The 19,642-nt window shown below is 58.0% G+C and overlaps 1 protein-coding gene, 1 long non-coding RNA gene and 1 other non-coding gene across 3 annotated transcripts; 2 read left to right on the top strand and 1 right to left on the bottom strand.

The window, feature by feature from the left end:
- Nucleotides 1-2,213: 2,213 nt before the first annotated feature.
- On the bottom strand, nucleotides 2,214-15,337 carry SLC27A4 (solute carrier family 27 member 4). Its single transcript, XM_059925740.1, has 13 exons — nucleotides 15,156-15,337; nucleotides 13,669-13,835; nucleotides 11,666-12,060; nucleotides 10,238-10,396; nucleotides 8,725-8,794; nucleotides 8,526-8,617; nucleotides 7,598-7,707; nucleotides 7,119-7,328; nucleotides 6,823-6,949; nucleotides 6,130-6,267; nucleotides 5,832-5,996; nucleotides 5,594-5,740; nucleotides 2,214-3,060 (listed from the first exon to the last, which is right to left on the bottom strand). Exons 2-13 carry the CDS (start codon nucleotides 13,827-13,829, stop codon nucleotides 2,903-2,905), a joined length of 1,932 nt encoding a protein of 643 aa, XP_059781723.1. The 5' UTR covers nucleotides 13,830-13,835; nucleotides 15,156-15,337; the 3' UTR covers nucleotides 2,214-2,902.
- A 64-nt stretch (nucleotides 15,338-15,401) lies between these two features.
- On the top strand, nucleotides 15,402-16,777 carry LOC132367410 (uncharacterized). Its single transcript, XR_009503778.1, has 2 exons — nucleotides 15,402-15,800; nucleotides 16,473-16,777. It is a non-coding gene; the product is annotated as an uncharacterized LOC132367410 (long non-coding RNA).
- On the top strand, nucleotides 15,832-15,921 carry TRNAR-UCU (transfer RNA arginine (anticodon UCU)). Its single transcript is given in 2 exon segments — nucleotides 15,832-15,868; nucleotides 15,886-15,921. It is a non-coding gene; the product is annotated as a tRNA-Arg (tRNA).
- Nucleotides 16,778-19,642: the final 2,865 nt, after the last annotated feature.

The raw sequence follows: 19,642 nt of genomic DNA, 5'->3' as shown, positions 1-19,642 counted from the left end.
AGAAACGCCCACAAAGGATTCACTCTGCATACCTTGCCTCAACTCTCCCCCCGGCCCCACCGCTGCAGCCTCACTGCCCTTCTTTCATCTGCCCTGCTTGCCCTTCACCTCCAGGCCTTTATGTTTTGTGGCTCCTTCTGTCTGGGCCATTCTTCCCTCTCCTATTCTTGGATGACTCTTCCGTGAAAAGCCTCTGTGACCATGAAACACGACTTCCTCACCTCCCCCACACGCCGACCAGGGCTCTGGGTTAGGGTGCAGCTAAGCACACACCCTTTGCTTCTTGACTGGCTAGGCCCCTCTCCTCTGCCCCCAGATAGTGGGCTCCCTGAGGGCAGATCTGACCATGCCCCGTCCCCCTGCACAGAGTAGGGCTTTAGCATCTGCTCCGTTGATGTACTTACACAGTGCTTTGTAAACTGTGAAGCACTATGTAGATGTCAGGAAATGCCCAGTAAACAGTAGCTATCGTTAACTTCACAAGCATGTATTGAGCACCGACTGCAGGCCCAGGGGATGACTCACACAGCCGTGGTTTGGGATGACCAAAGGCAGACAGGAGAGCTGCAAGGCCCAGGGGCCCACCAGCCCCGTCCCTACATGGAGGGGCTGGGGGCGGGTGCTGGTGCAGAAGTGGGAAACAGGCCTAGTCTGGGGTCTTAACACCTCAACACTGCTCCTTTTTTCTTTTAACTATCATGTACTGCGCAACTATCAGCACCAGACCCCGTGCTAAGAGATTTCCAAGCACGATCTCATTACACGTTCACAATTGTCCCAAGGTAGGGATTCCTGGACCACCATTTATGGGAGAGGAAACTGAGGCCTAGCCTGGCAAATGGACTTGAACTCAGGCCTGATTGGTTCCTGAGCAGGAGCTTTTAACCACCACTCCATACTGCCTCTGGGTGACTGTGTTCAACCAGGGGAAAGGAACAGGGACCACTGGGGGGCTCCTTCCCGTCGGAGAGCAGTCAGTCATTGCTGAGGGTTAAAGACACGAAGCTTCACTGTCAGCCAAGTCCAGCCCCTTGGGAGCCTGATCAAAGGCCCACCACAGAGTCCTCTGGGCTGAGTACCGCTGGGGGTGAAGTGGGGACTTGCACTCCCTCCTTCCAGCTTCCCTTGGCTGAGCTCCAAAGGCTGGACTGGATTCTGCAGGACCCGTGCGCCCTCCGCTGGTCACACTAGGGCACTGCAGCCATGCCTGCCACTCCCAAACCCCACCCGCACCAGCCTCGCTCTCCAGGGGCCAACTGCAGCGCTGCCTCCTCTTCTCCCAAGAGTGGCACCAGACTCCACTGTCTTTCAAAGGTCACTCCCCCAGGAGGCACCCCAGATTTCTCACCCTGGTCACCCACCACCCAGTCAGCTGCTGGCCTGGGGTGTGGCTCACAGTTGGCTCCACAAGCATGCGTGGAATGGAAGCTCATCTGGCTTTCCTGCTGCCTTCTGCATCAAGGAGGCAGCGGAGCAGCGGGAAGGGCGAGGGGCTGGGGCTGGCATTCCAGTCCCCACTACTTGCTGTGTGACCTCGGTCAAGTGACAGACGGTGCTGAGGGTTAAATAGTGAAGATGACGCCCTGGGGCACACACGCTGCCTGCTGCCCTGGCTTGGGGTGGACCCCCTTTCCATTGGGCTGCGCATTTGCAGCCTGCGTTCGACTCCAGGGTTGGGCCCTAGGGGACAGCTGGCCCTCCGCTGGCACTGCTGACAGCTCTGGAAAGACTGCTCCAGGAAGCTTTCCTAGACTCTACCCAGCTGGTTAGGCAGCCCTGCTCTGCCTTGCACAGCACCCCTGCCAAACCCCTGGGAAAATGCACCCCTGGCAGAAGGAACAGCATGAGCAAGGGTCTGGAGATGGGACCCTGTGCTGGGTTAGGGTCTCCTCCCTCTACGCCTCTGAACAGCCCTTTCCTCATACTGGCTCCCTTTAGCTCTCTGAATCCTAACTGATCATTCCCTTGTCACAGAGAAGACAAAGTCACTTGCCCAAGGCCACAAGCTCATAAGTGACACAGCTGGTTTAGACTCTCAAGATCATGCTGTTAAAACACCCTGCCAGGCTCAGGTGGGAACTGCCCCCCCATCTAAGATAACCTGCTATATCCCTCAGTCCAAATGAACGAATGAATGGAGGAGTGAGTGAATGGGGCAGAAGTTGGGGCCTGAGCAGGCTGGGGTGAGCTCAGGTGGCATGCACACAGGCAGGGGGAGGAAGGCAGAGTTTATTGGCCCCTGAGCGCCCCCCACCCCTTCTCCTTTCATAGCCAGGCCAGGACGGAGGCGGAGGAGGTGACAAGGACAGACCCACAAAGACAGAAAGGCCCTGCCTGAGGGACAGCAAGGCAGGCACCCAGAGAGAGGAGGATGAGAGGGGTGCCCCGTCCAGGCTGCTGCTACAGCTCAGTCCCTCTCCTGCCCTCCTACAGGCACCGGCAGGGCTGAGGACGCTTGAGTGGCTCCAGGGCCTGGATCTTATTCGGACACCTGATCCACGGCCACCGCTGCCCCCACCCACTCTGCTGGCTTCCTGAGTCTGGGGGCTTCTGCCCTGGTCCCATTTACAAGCTGCCTGTTCTCCAGAGAGTGCTTGGTGACCCTCCACCTCCCCTGTCCTGCCCTAAGACATCATCCTGAGGGGCCCAGTCTCAGTCTCAGCCTGGGGCCCAGAGGCCCCCTGAAGACATAACATGGAGATGAGGCTTTCACAGAAAGCCTCGGGGGGAGGGGGAGGCGGCAGTGAGTCCCTTGGCAGTTTTGAGGGGTGGGGGTCGGCACCTTGGGGTTGTGAGGCCAGGCCCTTCTTGCTTTGGTCTGGCTTTGCCCAGGAACCCTCTGGGGTGGGAGCTGGTGCTCTGGGTCCAGCATCTGGTGGCCCTCAGAGGGACTCGGGGCAAATCACAGCTTCTCCTCGCCCGCCTGGATGCGAGTGTAGGCCTCTCGGTCCAGAGGGACATAGCGGCCCTTCCGAGCATCCAGGTAGAACAGTGGGTCTTTCAAAACTGTTGGGTCAAAGCCCTCCTTCCGCAGGTCTGTCTTCTGTAGCTTGAAGGTCCCTGAGGGAGGGAGAAGACAAGGGGGAAGAAGGGTCAGAGGGTGCAGGGCAGAGGCCCGAGCTCTCGGAACCCGTCCTCCCACCAGGGTTGAGGAGGGGCAGCGGAGGAGGGCTGGAGAGGACCCCGGAAAGGGGAGGCGTGGGAGGAAGGAAACAGCCCTCTACAGTTTGCAAAGGCTCCATCCATTACATTATGTATCACTCCTCAGAGCAGCCCCGGCAAAGGGGAAGGGGCCAAGTTACCCACCCCTTTTTGCAGACAGGGAAACGGAGACCTGAAGAAGAGAAGCTATTTGTTCAGGGCCACATGCTGAGCGACAGCAGAGTGAAGACCAGAACGCAGGTCTTCCCTGATGGCTCCCTTTCATCTGAGCACCGCCCAGGTACAGACGTGATCTCATGCAATCTGCACATCAACCCCAGGGGCAGGTGCACAACCATATTCTATGGATTCTAAGATGCACAAGATTTCAGATTTCAACATCTCTGAAATAGCTCAATTAGTGTTTTTCCCCCTAATAGTATGTAATATAAATGATGCATCTTTCAATCAACGGTCTTAGCCCCTCTATATATATGAGAAGACTGAGGCTCAGGGGCACGTCTCTGAGCCAACGTCACACAGCTCGTAGGCAGTGGAGCTGGGATTTGAACCCAAGTGTGATAGATGCCAGAAATGGCTACAGCTTCTCCCCAGGTACTCCTCTGCCGCGTGGACTGGCCACTTCTCCCAGCAAGAGATGGAGTCTTTCTCAACGGCTACTTGAATCCAGACTGGCCTTACAACTGGCTCTGACTCATAGAATGCGGAAGAGGCCATGTTGTGGGTGGTCTAGGCCTCAAGGGGCCTTGCAGCTTCCATCCCCACCCTCTCGGGGGTGCCCTGAGACCAGTCTAGCCTCTGAAGGAGGAGAAACCACATGGAACAGAGCAGAACCACCCCAGGAAGGGCCGCTTAGACCGGCGCTAAGTGGGTAGTCACTGGCCATATGTGGCTATGCAAATTTAATTAAAATGAAATGAAATTTAAAATTCAGTTTCCGTGTCACACTGGTCCCACTTCAAGTGCTCAACAGCTACCTGGGGCTGGTAGCTGCCGTGATGGAGAGCGCAGAGCGCGGATAGAGCACACTGCCATCACCACCTTTCTGTGGACATCACTGCAGAGCCAACCAGCCGGAAGCCCCACGTGAGGGAAGCCCTCTTACACCCGATGGCACTATTTGACCCTAAATGGGGCCAACAGAAGAACACTCAGCTGAACTTAACCCCAAACTGCTGACCCACAAATTGTGAGCAAAGAAAATGGCTGTTTTGAGTCCTAAGTAAGTTTGGGGGTGTTCTGCAGCAAAGCCTGTCTGAAGCCTGAGGTCTGACAGCAACCTGTCCCTCCTGGACACAGAAGTCACAGCGGCTGCCCAGCCCTCAGGGAGCTCGCAGTCTCGGTTCTGAGCGCAGTACCAGTGTCCGCGTCCGACCCTCCCCAGAGCTTCAGGTGTGCCCAGGGGCCACGTTAGTCAGGGAAGGCCTTCCATCCAGGCAGGGCTGACACGATGCCGCCCTGGGGGTGGCCGGGCAGCCGCGGCCCCGGCTGAGCAGCCAGGGAGAGGTTGAGCAGTGGGGGGAGCCAGGACAGGCAGCAAGGACTGAGGAGAGCGGAGGGGAGGTCGGGGCATGAGCCTCGGAGCTTCCTGCCCAGAGAAACTCCCGAGAGGACCGACAGACAGAAGGATGGCACCACCCCGCCGTGTGCCGGTGGACCCACCACTCGCCCCTCCCCTCTTTCGTCTCCCCCTCCCCCTGGGCCACCTGCAGCCTCCCCCAGCCTCCACACAGGACACGAATCTGACCAGGTCACTACCTTGCTCAAACACTTCTGTGGCTCCCCACTGCCCCCGGTAGAGTCCAAGCCCCCCTCCCCGGCCCACAAGGCCCCTGCCACCCTCGCCATCCCACCTCACGCCGCTGCCCACCCCTCACTGCTCCAGCTTCGGGGGCCTCCTTTCATTCCTCTAGCAGCCAAGCGCCTCCCTGCCTCAGGGACTCCGCACTGGCTGTTCCCAGAGCCCGGAAGTCCTCCCCCCCACCCCCGCCTCGGGTCTCCGCTGAAACCGCACCTCCTCAGGGGAGCCTCCCAGTCACCCCCAACCCCCTCATTCACTTTCCTGTCAGTTTCATCTGCATTCCATTCTTTATCTTTGGAATTCCTTATCCTGTCGCTGCCTCCCCTGCTGCTCTAGAAGCTCCCAGAAGGCACAGGTCCTGCCGGAATTCGTCACCTATACCCCCAGGGCCTAGCACAGTGCCTGGAGCAGACTAGACACTCAGTCGGTATTTGTCCCACTGAGAACGGACGCACCCTCTCTCCCTGAAGGCTGGGTCTGCTCACAGGTAGGTCAGGTTACCAACCACTTGGCAAGGCTGTGGGTGAAGAGAAAACGACAGGCACCCCAGCCTCTCAGAAGGACCCAGGAAGGGGCCTTGGCCTCCTGGCACCTGTGAGTTGGAGCTGGGGTCAGGGGGTGGGGACAGACCTGTTTTGTGCAGCTCAGGCAGGAAGCGCAGGAAGATGGGGCGGGCGTACAGGGGCAGCTCCTTCTCCAGGAGCTGGGCTAAGCGCTCCAGATCACAGCTGCCGGAGGGGCTGGCCACAGCGGCCATGCCGGCCCGGCCCTCGTTTCCTGGGGGTGGCAGAGTGGACGGTGAGCGGCTGGTGATGGCCCCTGCGGCCCCTCCGCACACAGGCCCGGCACCTCCCGCCTCCCCGGGTACCTGGCACCTCGACGCCATACACGGCCACGTCGGCCATGGCCAGCAGGCGGCTGAGTGTGCCCTCCACCTCCGTGGTGGACACGTTCTCGCCTTTCCAGCGGAAGGTGTCCCCCGTGCGGTCCCGAAAGTACAGGTAGCCCAGCTCGTCCATCACCAGCACGTCGCCTAGAGAGGGGCTGGGTGAGGTGGGGCCCAGAGAGTCCCGGGGAGGTGCTCTCGGAGGGTGGCGAAAGGCCCCTTCAGTCCTCTCCCCCCTCCCCAAGGGGCGGCAAAGGCCTCGGGAGAGGTGCCCACCCACCGGTGAGGTAGGCCTGGTCCCCCTTCTTGAAGACATCCTTGGCGATCTTCTTGTTGTTGGCGCCCTGGTTGAGGTAGCCGTCGAAGCGCCGCAGGGGGTCCTGCTGCATGATGGCGCCCACCAGCTGGCCCGGCTCACCTGTGGGCAGGGGAGGCGGGGTCAGACCCGCCCTGGGGTCTCTTTCACACCAAGTCCGCCCTGCAGCTGTCCACAGAAACGCCCACTTCTCCCCGCCCCACCCCGGGAGCCCTGAGGGCAGGGAGCGTCTCGGTAAAGTCTGGTCACGGAACAAATGCAAAGTCGGACAAACAAATGAAAGGGTGGTCAAGCCCTACGTGGACAGCCTAACCAGAGCCAGCACTCCCCGGGCCCTGGCTCTGCTTAAAGAGCTTTACATTCTGTGCCACATGGACTCCTCAGGACAACCGCATGCAGGTGAGGGACTCAGGCACAGAGCTGGGGGGCTGAGGCGGCCTGGGCCCGGGGTCCACAACACGAAAGTGCACCAATAGACTGGGTGGATGGGACGGTGACTGAATGGATGGACGGATGAAGAAATAAATGCCTGGTAGCCTTGAGAGAAGAGCTGACTTCTGGCTGCTGATCAGGATGGGGCTCCCCACCCACCGGCCCCATCTCCCTCCTGAGCCAGCCCCTCCCACTCTGACCCCCAACTGCAACCCTAGGGTAGACCTGGCTGGCAGGGAAGGCAAATGCCATCAGGCCCCCGGATCAGCTCCATGGTGTCCTCGTTGACGCGAACCAGCCGGATGGGGTACACGGAGGACAGGATGCGGCTGTTGAATCCACAGGCCCCCACCTGCAAAGGCCGAGACTTGGGCCCAGGTGCTCCCACCAAGGGCCTGAAACTGGACAGTTTGGGGGCTGGGGGGGCCCTCCAGCACCCACACTCCCACACTGGAACTCTGCTCTCCCCTCTGCCACCCGTGCCTTCCGTGGTCCATCCGTGTCCCCAACCTGGGCCGCACCTGGCCGTCGAAGTTGCCCAGGCTGCAGTTGCACTCAGTGGCCCCGTAAAACTCGGCCACCTGGGGAATGTGAAAGCGGCTACAAAAGTTGGTCCAGATGGACTGCCGGAGGCCGTTGCCGAGTGCCATGCGCACCCGGTGCCGGTTTTCCGCCTCCCGGGGCGGCTGGTTCAGGAGGTAGCGGCACAGTTCGCCGATGTACTGCACGATCTGGGGATGGACTTGGTGTGAGTCTGGGCCCCTGAGGCTACTCTTACTTCACTGCCCCCCAACCCCCCAAGCCCCTACCCCTACTACCCCAGGGGCCGGCTGTGCAATCCCTTCCCTCTCTGGGCCTCAGTCTCCCCATCTGAACAATGGGAGTGTTGCCCCAAATAAATGGCTGGCTGCCCTCAGCTGTAAGACAGATGTCCCTGGGTAGACCTGGTGGGAGGGTCACAATGGGACAGGGATGCTCATCCCTTTCCCCTCTCACTCACTGTGCAGTTGTATTTGATACAATCGTCCCAGAAGCGGGAAGCTGAGAACTTCTTCCGGATCACCACCGTCATGCCATGGAGCAGGCACTGCCCGATTCCCACGATGTTTCCTGAAGGCAGAGGGGTGGGCCTCAGAGGTCAGGTAGACAGGAGACCCTTCCCTCTAGAGCCTCCTCTTGTACAGCCCAACCTCCTCAAAGGCTCTTTCCCTTTCTCTCTCCTGTCCTGTCCCTCCAACACTAACTGGTCATATCTCTCTCGCCAGTCAGACACCTTCCATGGCTCTCCAGTGCCTATAGGATTGCGTACACTCCTTAGACCGTCCCCTGAGGCCTCTGGAGCTGGCCCCAAGCTCCTGCTCCCATACCCGTAATGCTACCATTCAGCCAGGGGGCACTGAGCTAGCCCGCCTAGCTTCTGCACCTCACATCTGCCTGCCTTGGGTGCACCTCCTCCAGGAAGCCTTCCAGGCCATCACTGGGCTCTTCCCTTGAACTGAGCTCCTGCTCCCTGCCTCTCCCCACACTCAATGCCATTTCTTGTATTAAGAGTCAGGGTAGGGTCCCATCATTCATCCTGCCCCAAACACACACACCCAAACCCTAAGCACCTTGAGGGCAGGAATTACATTTATTCCATCTCTGTCTTTCTAAAAGCTCCTAAGACCAAGCAGCTCCTAAGACTGTGCATACCTGTGGAAGTGAACTGAATGGTCAGACCAGCCCAGGTGCCCTGCGGGACACAGCCATACACACCACTTTTGCTGGTGTGGCCACTTTCATTCAGAGATCAATGCCCACGTCTGTATTTGAACCCAGATTTGACTCCAAAGCTCAAATGTTTCTACTTCAACATGCTGCCTGCCAAGAAAGGTGGGGCTTCCAAGACTCTGGGGGTGCTGGAGGCTGAGTGGACAGGCCTGGGATACCTGCAGAGTGGTAGAGGGGGAGACAGTCGTAGATGATGTCGTCGGGCCGCATGCGGAAGCCGTAGTACACCAGGGCAGCCATGCGGTAATACCTGGGAGGGCAGAGGGCCAAGGGCTCTGTGGGCCGCTGGAAAGGCAGGAAGAGTGGCTCCGAGGCCCCACCATCCCCAGGCCTCCCCCCAGGGCACCTTCCCCTTACCTGCTGTGCACCACGATGGCAGCTTTGGGCAGCCCTGTGGTGCCTGACGTGTAGATGTAGAAGAGCTTATCTGAAGAAAACAGACACAGGAACGGCTGTGAGAGGGGGCAGAACAGGGCTGGGCACAGAGTCAGGCAGACGAACATCTGTAGGTGTACATCACTCAACACCCACTCCCATCACACCTCCTCCAGAAAGCCTACACTGATGACCCCAGGCACCACTCTGCTCTAATGCCTGCACTGCATACTTCAATGAACTTTTTCTGAGCCCTCGCTCTGTGCCAGGCCCGGGGAGACATCAGTGACTAAGATGAGCACAGGCCTTGCCTGGGTGGAGGTGAGAGCCAAGTGGGACAGGAAGATGAGGACATGGATATTTCCAATACTGAGCACAGAGTGTTGGGAAGCACAGGGCCTGCCAAAGCCCAGCAGCAGCACTTGACCCAGGCTCCAGGGAGGGGAGGTGCCAGGGAGGGCTTCTCGAAGGAGGTGATGCCTACTGCGTGGGCAGGGTTAGCTGCAGGAAGCCGGGTGCAGAGGTAGCTTTCGCACCACTGACCATTTCTGTATTCCCCCACTGCCAGGACCAGGGATTGTCACGTTACGGTTCCTGTATGAGGTCAGCCCCACCAGGCTGGAGGTTTTAGGAGGTCAGGAATGCCGCTGCATGTTATATAGTAACTATCTCACGTTCTCAGGGTGCATGCAGTATGTCAGCCCTAGGCTTGGCACCAGGCTCAACCAGCCAGAGTCCTGCCCTCAAGGAGCTTACAAAAGCACCCAGCGGACCAGATCCACACATGGCAGAGGTTAAACGATAATGACGATGACGGCCAGTTACTGAGCACTTCCGGTCATACCCTAGCTTTCCACTGGACCTTTTCCAACCCTCAAAAATAGGTTCTGTTGCCATCCCCAATTTTATGGCTCTGGGAACCGAGGCTCAAAGGGCAGCTCAGGTGTTCAGGGTCACACAAGGGAAGCAGTAGAGCCGGGATATGAACTTGGCCCAGGCTCTGAACCCCCAGGCAATGCTGCAAGCCGTGGGCTCCACAAGGCAGGCTGGAGTGGACAGGAAGAGAGGTGAGAGGGTCTGGAAGGCTGCCTAGAAGTCGGGGGGAGGCAGCCCAGAGCAGGGAGGGGATCACAGACCAACAGGGGCCTGCACTGAACAGGCGGTGGGTGACTATGCAAAGGGTCTCGCCCCTGGTCCAAGCCCAGCCCAAACTCAGGCGAGGCAGGCTCCTGGGCTCCACGTGACCCTGCACATGTCAGGCGTCAACGAAGGCTGTTCAAGAACTGTGCTTTGTGTGCCGGGCACTTTCACACACATCAGCTCATGCAGCCTTCGGAGTAAGCCCAGGATTACTGTCCTCATTTTCCCAGACAGAAAAGGGAGGTGACATGACTCACTCCAGGTCACACAGCAAGTTTACAGAAGAACCCAGGCTTGAGGCCACTGCTCTGTCCCTGGCCATCTTAGAAACCCCCTGTGGGGGTGAGGGGCCCACCTACGAAGCCCTTGTTGGGGCGGCTGGGCAGGTGCTTAGGGGCATCTTCTAGCAGGGGGTCCAGGTGTTCCGTGCCGGCGGGCACTGCGCTGGCCTCCCAGGGACCGGTGCAGAAGAGGCTGACGGAGGGGTCCAGGTTGGCACAGATCTCAAGGACAGCTGTGGGGGAAACAAGGCAGATCAGCAGGCAGGCCAGGACACCCCGTGTTCCCAGAACCTCTGCTTGTGCCGGGGCTCAGCATGTCGTCAGGGGAGGCTGGCTGGGTAGGGCAGAGAGATGAGTGAAGCACCTGGGACCTCGTTGTAAGGAAGATGCTGAGAGGAGCAACGGCTCCCATTAGCTGCTGGCTAACTACGCTACGGGCTCTTTACATGCATGCTCCTGCTCACACACCCCAGGAAACAGGTACCAATAACAGCCCATTTTACAGATGAGAAAATTGAGGCTCTGAGAATGGGAGGGATTCACTCACAGCTTGACTGTGCTGGAGCTGGGACTCAAAGCCAGCTCTATCTCACACCAAGGCTTACGATGGCCCTACCCACTGTGCTATGCTAGTCTATGGGGGACTGGTTAGGAGGGAGGAGTGGGGGTCAGAGGCCGGCAGCCCTCCAGCCTCTTCAGAGGGTGGGAACCTTCTCTCAGGCTCTCCTGTGCACTACACATGTCCAGATATTCACCCGCCCTGAGCGCAGGCCAGACTGGCCCACTCAGCCACAACTCCTCTGGCTTCCTCTTGACTTGTCCAACCCTCTCCCCTCTCCCTGCTGCATCTTTCCTCCTCCCCTTTCAGCATCTTAAGAACCTCTCCTGCCCATTATCCCACAGTCACAGCAGCATGGGGAGAAAGAACAGGGACACTGTGGTCACGCCCAGGATCAAATCCCGGTTCTGTCACTTAACAGCTGCGTGGCTCTGGGTGAGTGCCTCACGCCACTCTCAACCTCAGTCTCCTCATCTGTAAAGCCAAGATGACAATCTCTACCTCACCAGGCTTAGTGGAGATTAGAGCTGCTTTCGTAAAGCCCCAAACTCACCACGTGGTCAGTGCCCAACGTGGCAGCCAATAAACATAAGCTCTGCAGGAGAGCAGGGAACAGATTCTTGTTCCCATTTTATAGATGAGACCTAATTAGTCACAAGAACAGTTACCATTATGCCTGAGGGGTCACCTAGCATCGGCCACTTTGTTAATGCTTCAGGTCAAGTGTCTCCCTGAAAACAGCAGGAGGCAGGTGCTATGGTGAGGAGACTGAAGCACAGGGTCTCACTCGGGTCTCCAGCCTACCAGGGGCAGAGCCCAGGCCATCTGACTCCAGGGCTCATGCCCTTAACCGGTGAGCCACACAGGCTCCCCCAGGGCTGGAGGGGGGGTTGTGGCAGTCCTGTGGGACTCCCTGCCTATCTCCTGCCCCTGTGGGGCTCACCTGGGGCCATCTCGCTGCCAAAGATGAGGGCCCGGGCCTGGGAGGAGGTCAGGCAGTGGCGCAGCGCGTCCCGCCGGAGGTTGGTGTTGATGAGCGCTGCCTCCACGCCCAGCTTGGCCATGCCCAGCCACAGGCCCACAAACTCATTGCGGTTCTCCATGAAGAGGGCGACCACGTCGCCCGAGGCCAGGCCCCGCGCCTGCAGGAAGTTGGCCACGCCGCTTGAGTAGTCATCCAGCTGGCAGAAGGTCCAGTGGGTGTCCGTGCCCTCGAAGATCAGGGCCGTCTTGTTCGGGTGGCGCTGGACCGTGGAGGCGAACAAGATGGGCACCGTGCGCCGCTCCCGCAGGTACTGTCGGACCTTGGCCTTCACCTTCAGGAGCACTATGCCGCCGCTGGGTGTGGGGCGGGAGAGGGATGAGCAAGGGAGCTGTGACTGCTGGGCTTGGGAGTGGGGGTCCGGAGGCCCTGGTCTGAGCACTTGTGACACCCCTTTCCCAGCACCTGTGTGCGGGGCAGCGATACATGCAGCGGCTCACTGATGCCACACGATAACATCAGGGACCCGATAACACCAGGGACCCGGGCGGTTACTCCCTCCCCGGTACAGAGGAGGAAACCGGTGCCAGGGTTTGCCCTGGGCTTTACGGGTGGAACGTGGCAGTGCTGACATTTGAACCTCAGTCCTGTCCGGCTCCAGAGTTCAACTCCTAGCACACTCTAAGCTCTGCTCTGAGTCTGCTGCTCTGTTGGGGACTTCCACGACTACAGGGCCCCAAGTCAAAGTCCAAACTCCTCGTCCTGGACCTCCCACACCCCCGTATCGTCCCTCTCCCCGTAACTGCCTCAGTGAAAAAGGACGAGTTTGCGATTTGTCCTGTCTCCCTTCCGGTGAGCCCAGCAAGGTCCGCCTTGTTCACCATCTTGCCCCCGGGCGCTGCTCAGTGCCAGGCAAAGGGTAGATGTTCAATAAGTGTTTGTGGAATCACTTGGCAACATCCTCCTTTCCTGCCCCACCCGTGGCACCTCTGACCCCTGAACTCTCCTGGCCCCCCAGCCTCTGTGCCTTTGCTGATGCCGTGCCCTCTGGCTGGAATCCCCTGCTCCCACTTCCTTGAGGTGACTCTCAAGTACAACTGCTTTTCCTCCAGGAGGCCTCCTCTGATTCCCCAGGGCCTGGGCCTGACGCCATCTCCCTTTGTTCACGCTCCCACAGCTCTCTGCTGCGACCACCCTTCCCGCAGTGGCCACTCGATACCTCCTTTTGCAATCAACTCAGATTGACAAATGCCGAGCCACCTGTTCTGGGTGTGGGTCGGGGTGCTGGGCACTGGGATACTACCGTGATTAAGACTGCCAGGGTCTCTGCCCGCATGGCACTGCCAGTTTAGAGATTGACTGTGTGCCCTTCCGGTCTCCCTGACCAGTCTAAGCTTGGCCCAGATCTGGGGCTGCCTCATTCCCCTCCCCACCCCAGGCCCCAGAGTCAGCTCAGAACTTTTCACAGAGAAGGTGGCAGCAGGTGTTTCTGGTACAGGATATCCCCATGAACCATCCCTGACTTTCTCTGGGAAGCAGGTTCTCCCTGACATGATTCAGGGCCTGCTCTAGAACTCAGTGCCCTCTCAGACTCATGCCAGCCGGAGGACAGGGCCTTCTCCACAGGGTTCTTCTTCACCCTCTCACAAGTTATAGCATGTTCTCGGGACTCCTTACAGATGTCTCCTCAACACGCCTGGTGTTTGATGTATGTCCCAGGCCCCCAAGTCTGCTCCAGGCTAAAGAGCACCAAGTTAAGGAGATTCCCTGGGAGAAGACTTTGACCTTGGCAATGGAGGTACCACATACTATTGCAAGGGGAAGGGTGTGGAACAGAGACTGCTCCTTTGGGGCCTGGGTGCCCTGTGCTGGTAGAGGCCATAGGGTCTGGCCTGGGGAGATTTGGGGGATTAGGAGCCCAGCATAGTGTAGGAGACCCAGGAAGGGTTGTACCAGGTACTCACAAGACATCACGCCTGATGGTCTTGACAAAGACTCGGACGAAGCGCCAGCTGCCAGACCCCAGGTAGAGGAACAGCAGGGAGAACCCTACTTGGGTCCAGGGCAGTTTCAGCACCAGCTTGGAGAACAGCAGCAGCCCCACCAGAGACGCCCCAAGCAGCATTGTGGCCTGTGGGCACAGGGCAGTCAGTGGACCCAAATGCCTGGATCCCCTACCTCCTGGCTCGGGCAACCAGGCCACTATCATCTCAAAGCGTTAACCTGTAGTGAGGCCATATTGAGTAGGGTAGCTGAGGACTGGGTCCCTTTCCGGGGCTGTCGGGAAGGGTCAGGCTAGAGGCATGGGACTTGAGGTGAGGAGTTCCAGGGCTGAGAGTCAGAGGCTGGGTTCTAGCCCCTAAGTCCCATCTCTGCCTATGACTCTCTGAATGACCTTGGGCAAGTCCCTTTCCCACTTCAGTCCTTAGTCTTCCCCTCTGTGCAATGGGTGTAATGAGAATTGCTCTCAGAGGCCCTTCCAACCAAAAGAAGACAGTCCACTCTCCTGACATCCAGGATCCCAACCAAAATGCCTTGAAGTGGGTATTGACTTGAGTGCCTCGGGCTCGACTCCCCACCCAGAGACCTACAGAGTTTCTGTGGATGATCAGGCCAAGCCACAACACCCAAAAGGGCAGCTTCTTGAGAAGGGGCCCTGCTCAGTCCCTGCCCATAGGCCCAGGCAGTGCCATGCTTCTGTTGGCCCACAGAGGGCGATGGAGAAAACAGGTGAGAGCCTGGAGGTGCCTGAGAGGTGACTGCCCAGAGGGGAAAGGTGATTGAGGGAGAGGAAGAGGGGCTTGAAGTCACCCCCACAAACACACTCAGCAAGCCACTCAGATGAATCTTAGGGGTTTGGGGCTTAAGGGGAGAGGAACAGCTGGCAGGGCTGAGATTAGGACTCTTGGACTCTATTCCTGGTGCTTTACAGACTTGCTCAAGGGGTTAGCAGATGGGACTGTTTTCCTTCAGGTTCTCCTGTTCCTGCGGAGGGGCTGAAGGTCACGTCTATGAGGTAGCCTGAGATTCTCCAAGCCAGGACGAAGACATGGTCTGGACCACAGGGAACCCTTACACCATCTCCCCCTCCTCCACACGAAAAGCAAAAGCCGGGAGGGGGACCGAACCAGCGCCTCCAACTCCAACCCCAAGGGTCTCCAAGGTCCTCAGACCTCTGGACTCCCAAAGCCCGCCAGGGCAGAAGGCAAGGACCCGTCCCGGAAGGCTGGGGGATGGGACGAGGAGGGAACGGGATGCCCAGATCTCCCGGACCCCGATCCCGGGTCACTGTGGACCGTCCTGACCCCCAAAAAAGCCAGGGTAGCAGAGCGCCCGGCAAGGAGACAGCAGCAGGGCGCGCCCCCCACCCCAGACCGGTACCGCCACCTCCCCCGGACTCGGCCGGGCACATTCTCCCGCCCGGGGACCCATTGTCCTAGCCTGTGCTCACCTGGTGTCGGCCCCGCCGCGGAGCACGCAGTCCAGATGAGGCCCGGCTGCTGAAGCAGAGTGGGGAGCGCGGGGGGCATCAGCCGCTCCTGGGCGCGCAGAGCCGAGTCTCAGCAGCGTTTCGGCGGCTCTGCGCCCTACATGGCCCAGCAGCTCGGCCGGCCCCGCCCGCCCGCGGCGCTCCTCCCCTGCCCGTCTCCCGCCCGCCCGCCTCCCGCCCGCCTCCCGCCCGCCTCCCGCAATCCAAACCCGCTGCGCCGGCCGGCAACGCAGCCTGCCGCGCCTTGCCCAGGGTGAGCACGCCGCAGAGCTGGCAACGCCGCGCAGCCACCGCGAGCCCGACGCCGCCCGACCCAGCCCGTCCTACGCGCGCGACGGCCCCTGACGGCGCCCCGCGCGGCACGCTGGGAGTTGTAGTCCGCGCCGCGCAGCCCCGCCGGACCACAGAGGACCCCGGGGCCGTGAGGAGGCAGGCGGGCTCTGCCTGGACCCCGACCGCCAATCCCTGGGCGTCCGGACGTGGGGGAGAGCATCCCCATCGCACCGTTGGCGGAAAATCTGGAGTCCGCGCCCGGACCCGAGCAGAGTTCAGCAAAGGCCCGGCGCCACACCTAGAAGAACGCTAAAAGGGCTGTTTCAGGCAGAGGTGAGTCGGGGGTGGGAAAAGTCCTGCAACTGGCTCTGTGGCGCAATGGATAGCGCATTGGACTTCTAGCCGGCCACCTGTGGTTATTCAAAGGTTGTGAGTTCGAGTCCCATCAGAGTCAAATTTTGACAGCTCCTTCTTCACTTCCATTTGGAAATTTTACAGCCTCCAGGGCCACAAGGTTCAGAAGACCCAAAGTCTCCTGCAGACCTCAGACTGGCACCTGTGCTTCTGGGACAGCAATAAACTTGGTGTAGGGATTGCTGCATAGGAACCCTTTCCCATCCTTGGTATCTTGAAAGCAACCTGGCACACTTGGTGGTACAAAGGGCACGGATCTGGGGACCCGTACGTATCTTTGGCCTCTGAATGGTCTGGACCCTGAAGGCTGTGACCACGTTTGTCATGCCACCTGCCCAGCTCTGGGCCATCTGCCAGCTTCCCACCCCCTGTGTCACTCTGGGCCTCTGAAAACTGGGTTCCTTGATAATCAAACATGTTGGGCATCCACAGTTGCCACTTGTCCTTAAATAGATTCCTTAATCCCTTAGTCCAGTCAAAGTCCTTAAAAGTGAGGAAGGACAGTTTTCAGGGTATGTTTATAGGAATTAAAAATGAAATTTTGGGGCTTCCCTGGTGGCGCAGTGGTTGAGAATCCGCCTGCCCATGCAGGGGACATGGGTTCGAGCCCTGGTCTGGGAAGATCCCACATGCTGCGGAGCAACTAAGCCCGTGCACCACAACTACTGAGCCTGCTTGCCACAACTACTGAGCCCGCATGCCACAACTACTGAAGCCCGTGCGCCTAGAGCCCCTGCTCCACAAGAGGAGCCACCACAATGAGAAGCCCGCGCACTGCCACGAAGAGTAGCCCCTGCTCACCGCAACTAGAGAAAACCCGCGCGCAGCAACGAAGACCCAACGCAGCCAAAAATAAATAATAAATAAAATAAATAAATTTATTAAAAAAAAAGAAATTTTGGTCTGATAAGTACTTGGACCTATTTCTTTCAGAGCACAGGGTATGTCTTTTTGGGGGACCAAGATAAATTAAAGGACCACCTCCCCCATGGGTATTACATTCAGGAGGCAATGTGGTGCAGTGGTAACGGGCATGGGCATTGGCATCCAACAGACCTGGGTCAACTTCTCAGTTGAAATTTCAAAGTCTCCATTTCTTATATATAAAAATGAGGACATACTAATGGTGTCTACCTCACAGAGTTGGTATGGAGAGTCACAGGGAGCATTTGAATTAGCGCTTGACGTTTTTATTATTGAACCTTACAGGCCCATTGACCACAAGCACATACAACAGCTAGACATGAAGATTATCTCTGATTGTATCCGCAGGCTTAGCAAATAACGGAAGCTCGATAAATACTTGTTGAACGAATGACAGGGAGAATGAAGAGGAGGCTTGACCTTGTCCACACATGGATCCATAGGTATAAGCACGATCATTGCCACATCAACTGCTGAGGTGCTGTGCAAGTGGGCAAGTGAGAATTTGGAGAAAGAGGCAGTGGTGAGCAGCTCCCCCTGTTCTCCTCCACCTGGGACACACTGGAGAAGCCAAAGCGGTACCCCACCAGACGCTAGGCCCAGCTTGAGGGGGAGACGCAAGGGGATCTACAGGGAACAAGACAGTCTGCCTTCCAGTTGCTTACAGCCTAGCTGGACACACCGAGAGGGTGGGTGGAGATTAGGTCAATGGAATAGGTTGTCACCAAGCGCTGACTGTACTTCTGTTAACACCTACCACACGTTATTGTGGCTTGTCTGCTTTGCTTTCCAGTCAGACATATCTGGTTTGCCCTCCTAGCCCCAGCTGTGAGACGTTGGGTAAATCCCTTCTCCCCTGGAGCCTCAGTGTCCTCGTAAGTAGAATGGGACTGGAGTCATCACAGTCTCTGCCTCCCTCCTACCTTGGGCTGAGCATGGATTCAGTGAGATGGTGCATATCAGGCTCTCAGCACAGGGCTGGCACGTCCAAGGCCCTCAGCTGCCATGACTGCTCAACTCCAAGAGGCTGGGGCTGCAGCCGTCTCAATCACTGCAGAACCCCGGCATCCAGCAAACGCTTAGAAGATCTTGATGACACGATTGAAGACTAGTGGGCTTGCGCACCAGGCTGCATGGGGAGGGGAGGGCCATGTGGTGGGAAAAGTGACTGGAAAAGGCTTGGTGTGATAGGCTGAGGAGTTTATGCTGGGGCAGTGAAGAAACACTGAGGGTTCTTAAGAAGGGCAAGCTGGGTGCTGTCATTTGTGGGACTGTGGGACTGGCTGAACTGAGACTGACCTCACAGTGGGCTCCTTTCCACTGACTCGACCCCCACCTGCTCTGCATTAGGGAACTAACATCAGCACTTAAATCTCCAGACTTAACAGAGACTGACATTTTGGAACTCACTTGAAGGAAATAAACCTCCTCAGGGGACTGAAGTGATTTGGCCCTGGCACAGAGTAGGTGCTTACCCCGTAGATATTCAGTTGTATTTGGCATCAGGACCTCTGAGCTGTATGAGTCCTCCCACTCTGGGTGTGTGCAAAATAAATACCTCTGGCTGGATTGTGTACATGGTGACTTCAGAGGCCTCAAAGGGCCTTCATGGTAAATGACAGCTTCCATTTCCTAAGTTCTTACTAGGTGCTAAAGCACTATACTTGCACAATGGCTTTGTTGTGAGATAGGTATATACTCTCCCCATTTTACAGATAAGAAAACGGAGGCTCAAAGGGGTGATGTGATTACTGCAAGGGTGCAGGGCTGGTCAGTGGCAAGGCCAGGTCTGTCTGCCTTAAGAGCCTATGCCCCCAGAACGCAGGCAGAGGGAAAGGGAGCCTCCCCTTGGCCACTGAGAGAGGACTTGGGGCCTGCACGTCCCAGGACAGGCTCCACCACACCCCAGCTGTGTGACTCTAGGGCACTCCCCAAACCTGAGCCCCTCACTGTGAAATGAGGTTGTGGGGACCGAATGAGATCTTGCAGGCGGGGTGCTCAGCACGGAGCTTGGCACCCATTCCTTCAACCACGAAGCAGGAAGCCCCTACTGTGCGCCAGGCACGATTCCCAGCAGTGAAGGGAAAGAACAAGGTCCCTGCCCTCTGGGAGCACATGGAACTCATAAATAAACAAACAAGTAAGACAATTTCAGGGAGTGGTAAGCACTGGAAAGAAAATCGGGTGATGCCATGGCATGAGGGCGAGGGGGCTGCTTTAGACAGGTGGTCTGGGAAGGCCTCTCTGAGGTGATGTTTGAGCACAGGTGTGAATGACAAGGAGCTGACCATGTAACGACCTAGGACATGGTGTTTCCAAAGGTGGGCAGAACACCAACACGGTTTATTCAGATGAAGAATGGAAGTTTCTGGGCAGAAGTTGGTGGGCCTCACGGGCTGTGGTAAGAACTCAGTAAGTGGTAGCTATGGCCACTGTACATTTTCTCCTGTCGTGAGCTGGAGACCGGGCTCCCTCCCCAGCTAGTCCTGAGGCCCAGGGCCCATCTCTTGAGGGCTGTAAAGGCCCAGGGTCATCAGGGCACCGAGTAGCTGGAGCAGGTGAGCTCACCAGCTGGGCAGAGAAGGCCATCTGAAGGTCTGACCTTCCCCCACGACCTTGGCACTGTCGACTTTTACTGACCTCACAGTAGAGGTGCCTAGAACCCTGGGAAGCTGTGGAAACAGCTGGCAGTTCTGGAAAGGTGGCCTATACTGCAAAGATTGATGAGGTACAGGGAGCTCACCTCAACCCTCTCCTCTTTCTGCATAAATTCAAAGAGCTCAGGACGAGGCTTCCCTCTTGAAAAGGCCATGGTTCCAACGTAGGCCTCCAGCCTC

Source organism: Balaenoptera ricei, chromosome 6 (genome assembly GCF_028023285.1).
Source record: "Balaenoptera ricei isolate mBalRic1 chromosome 6, mBalRic1.hap2, whole genome shotgun sequence".
NCBI classification, from domain to species: domain Eukaryota; kingdom Metazoa; phylum Chordata; class Mammalia; order Artiodactyla; family Balaenopteridae; genus Balaenoptera; species Balaenoptera ricei.
This window is presented reverse-complemented; position numbering and strand designations above follow the sequence as displayed.